Source organism: Oreochromis aureus, linkage group 9 (assembly GCF_013358895.1).
Source record: "Oreochromis aureus strain Israel breed Guangdong linkage group 9, ZZ_aureus, whole genome shotgun sequence".
Taxonomy (NCBI): Eukaryota; Metazoa; Chordata; class Actinopteri; order Cichliformes; family Cichlidae; genus Oreochromis; species Oreochromis aureus.
The window spans coordinates 11,691,177-11,694,461 of record NC_052950.1 but is presented as its reverse complement, the minus strand read 5'-3'; the positions used below and the strand labels follow the sequence as shown (position 1 = coordinate 11,694,461).

The 3,285-nt window shown below is 36.0% G+C and overlaps 1 protein-coding gene across 1 annotated transcript; it reads left to right on the top strand.

The window, feature by feature from the left end:
• Positions 1–352: 352 nt before the first annotated feature.
• Positions 353–3,042, top strand: LOC116329907 (sialic acid-binding Ig-like lectin 13). Its single transcript, XM_031752040.2, has 7 exons — positions 353–482; positions 757–1,140; positions 1,473–1,778; positions 1,889–2,146; positions 2,247–2,334; positions 2,485–2,524; positions 2,691–3,042. Exons 1-7 carry the CDS (start codon positions 401–403, stop codon positions 2,931–2,933), a joined length of 1,401 nt encoding a protein of 466 aa, XP_031607900.2. The 5' UTR covers positions 353–400; the 3' UTR covers positions 2,934–3,042.
• Positions 3,043–3,285: the final 243 nt, after the last annotated feature.

The window sequence follows — 3,285 nt, the reverse complement described above, 5'->3', positions numbered from 1 at the left end:
AAAACTTTCAGGTTTAAGGAAATCATAAATTTCCTCAATTATTTGTGTTTTCATAGCTCCACAAGACCTGTGCAGCTAATTTCCTGCTGTATGATACTCTGAGTTATATATTTTGTAAAAGTCTGCAAGCTTGGAATAACTCAAGTTAGTGAAAAGTATTTGCATGTGTGGGTAATTTTAACAGGTAATTTTAAACTTTAAAAATGTAACGCCTGACTTCCTCTATCACAGGATATTAGCAAACTGATTGTACTTCCGCAGAATATTTCTCAACACCTATAGCAAATATGATCAAGCAAACTGACATTGCACTTTCTTAAACAGTATGTCCTCTTTCTGTGCTTCCTTATTCTAACAACAGTTAGGCGACATGTTTCCCTGTAATTCTGGTTAAGAAATTATGTTCACTTTAAAAACTTCTCCTGAGCTGTGTGTGAACATGGTGACCGTCGGCATGTTACTGATGGTCCTGTTTCTTTCAGGTGAGCTGTTTGTTCACTATAAAGGCATTATTGGATTCATTTAAATCATTAACAGCTTTAAGGAACAAAATTAAAAGGCTGATGGAGAAGCTTTGTTTTTCATACTGTTCATAGTCTGACAGGTAATTGAAATAAATACTTTTGGTTACAACAGAATTAAAGACAATCAAAGTTTATATCTTAAGTCCTATGGAGGACAAATTAAAATAAGAAAAGTTAATGTTTGTAATAAAATTAATTAATTAATAGGTTAGTCGTGACACTGTATTTACAGGTGCTTTAGCTGATTGTCCTGATGATGCAGACCTCTTCATAACTGCACCAAAGAAGTTGGAAGCACTGAGTGGATCTTGTTTGAAAATCCCATGTAGCTTCAGACCCAAAGAAGAACAGAAATTTATCAGCACAAGAAAAATCTTTGGAGTGTGGATTAAAAATGATGATAGATTTAGCATTTATCCAAACAATGTGATCTTCAACAGTAATGGAGCAGTTAGCATCTATCCAATGAGTATTACTGGGAACCTGAGTCAGAGAGACTGCACCACTCTGTTTTCTAATTTAACCACAAACTACACAGACACATACTTCTTCAGAGTAGAGAGAGAACCATTCAAGGCGACAGCTTCTTGTGATCCTCTTCAAATAACAGTCAGAGGTAAAGAAATTTTTGAGTTTTTTAATAGAATTATATTTTTAATTTATTGGGTTTATTTGACTTGCGTTCAATTAAGTTTCATCAGCATTTGTTGAAGAAATATTGCACTTCAGTCATAATGATTGTCCCAGAATACAGTTTAATATTGGTCCAATATTTTATTATTAAGCTAAAAAAAATTACTTATAAATAAATAAATACTCAATAAATCATGACTTTATTAAATTAATAAAGTTATATGTAAATGTAAGATAAGATGAGTGGTTTAGAGATTTTAAACACTGGTATAAACTGCAGTCTGCTCTGTAGTGTTAACATGTCTGTGTCCACAGATTCTCCTTGGAGGCCCAATATTACAATCCCAGGTGATCTGAAGGAGAAGGAGTCTGTCACTATAACCTGCTCAGCTCTCACTCCCTGTCCACACTCCCCTCCTCAACTCACCTGGAATCTCACACAAGACTCTCACAACAAAATAGAGGAAAACACAGATGGAAACTTTACAACTAAAATCCAGCAGACCATCACTCTGTCAGACACACATGATGGAAAGAAGATCAGCTGCTCTGCCATATATCCTGTGAACCAAGGAAAGGACACCAAGACAGCAGAGACAGAAGAGACTCTCAGTGTTTCATGTAAGACAATCAGAGTTTGTTGTTCGATCCTGTCAACATATCATTTGATTTATTGGGACGTTCGCTGTTTAGAATGAATAGTGGTGATTTCTGTCAATCTTTTTCTCCAGATGCTCCTAAAGACACCTCAGCATCCATCAGTCCATCAGGTTTGGTGTCAGCAGGCAGCTGGGTGAAGCTGACCTGCTCCAGCAGAGCCAAACCTGTCAGCAACTTCACCTGGTTCAAGAAGAGCAGAGATGGAGCTGTGAAAGTATCTGAAGGAGAGATTTACAGCTTCAATGTAACAGATGGAGGAGTTTATTACTGTGTGGCCACTAATGATCTGGGTAATCAGACATCAGCAGAGATTCATGTGACTGTTGGAGGTAAAAGCCACTGACATGTTACATGCTCCTGTTTCTTTTTATCCATTCAAACTCCAAACTTTAAAAATAACTTCAGGTAGTAACCTTTGTATTTCTTTAGGAGACACACTGTGGCTACTTCTTGGAGTAATCATTGGGATCATTGTACTCTTACTTATAATTCTACTCTGTTTGATCATCTTTGTTTGGTAAGTATCACACATCAAAGCAGAAAAACACAATTAGCTACTCTCACAGATATTTTAGCTACGCAATAAAAATATCTGTTTCAAGCTTAACTTTATTCACATATATTTAACATACACAGAGTTAATTTTACTGCCTCTTGTGTCTTCCAGGTTATTAAAGTCAAAGCAACAAACTCAACAACAGATTCTGGTAAGAAAATTACCAAAAAAACCCCCAAAACTCTAGCTCCAGGGTTACCTGACTGTTTTGGTGATTATTGACAGCAGTAACTTCATCAGAGCAGTCTAACTTTTTTAATAAAACATGAAAAAGAATGGACTTAATTCACTGAGCTTCCTGTTTTTTAATTCTATAGATTCAAATAAATGAAGAGCAGAACGTTGAAGAACCAGCAAGTAAAAAGGAAGAAGAGGAAGAAAACATCCATTATGGAGAGATCAGATTCTCTACACTGCCATATGAAGCATCGTCTGACTCAGTGTGGGACAGTAGACAGCAGCAGGAGACGGTGTACGCACAGATCAAAAAGCGAGAAAAGAGCTTAAAACAAAGAGCTCACGGCCAAGAGGAACTCTACGCTGAGGTGAAGAAAAAATGAGAACTGTTGTGAAATAATTTTACATTAATATAGAAATACACACATGGTGCCTGTAAATGTGTCATTTTCACTGCCTACAGTTCAGTGAAGTAAAACAACTAAAAACCCATCCAGCAGCTTTTTCATGTCCTATTTTCTGTTTCTCCTAACTTCACACGGCTGTTTTCAGATGATTTATATTGTCTTCATGACAAATGTGACTGAGTAAGTGAGAAATTGCAGCACTCCAACAAGGAACTAGTTTTACACAACAACAGATGCAGTTCTGCAAAGATAAAACTTAAAACCTCAACATACTGTAGCTTTTTTTTAAAGTATATTTTAAGTTATTATGTTCATAAAGTATTTGCAT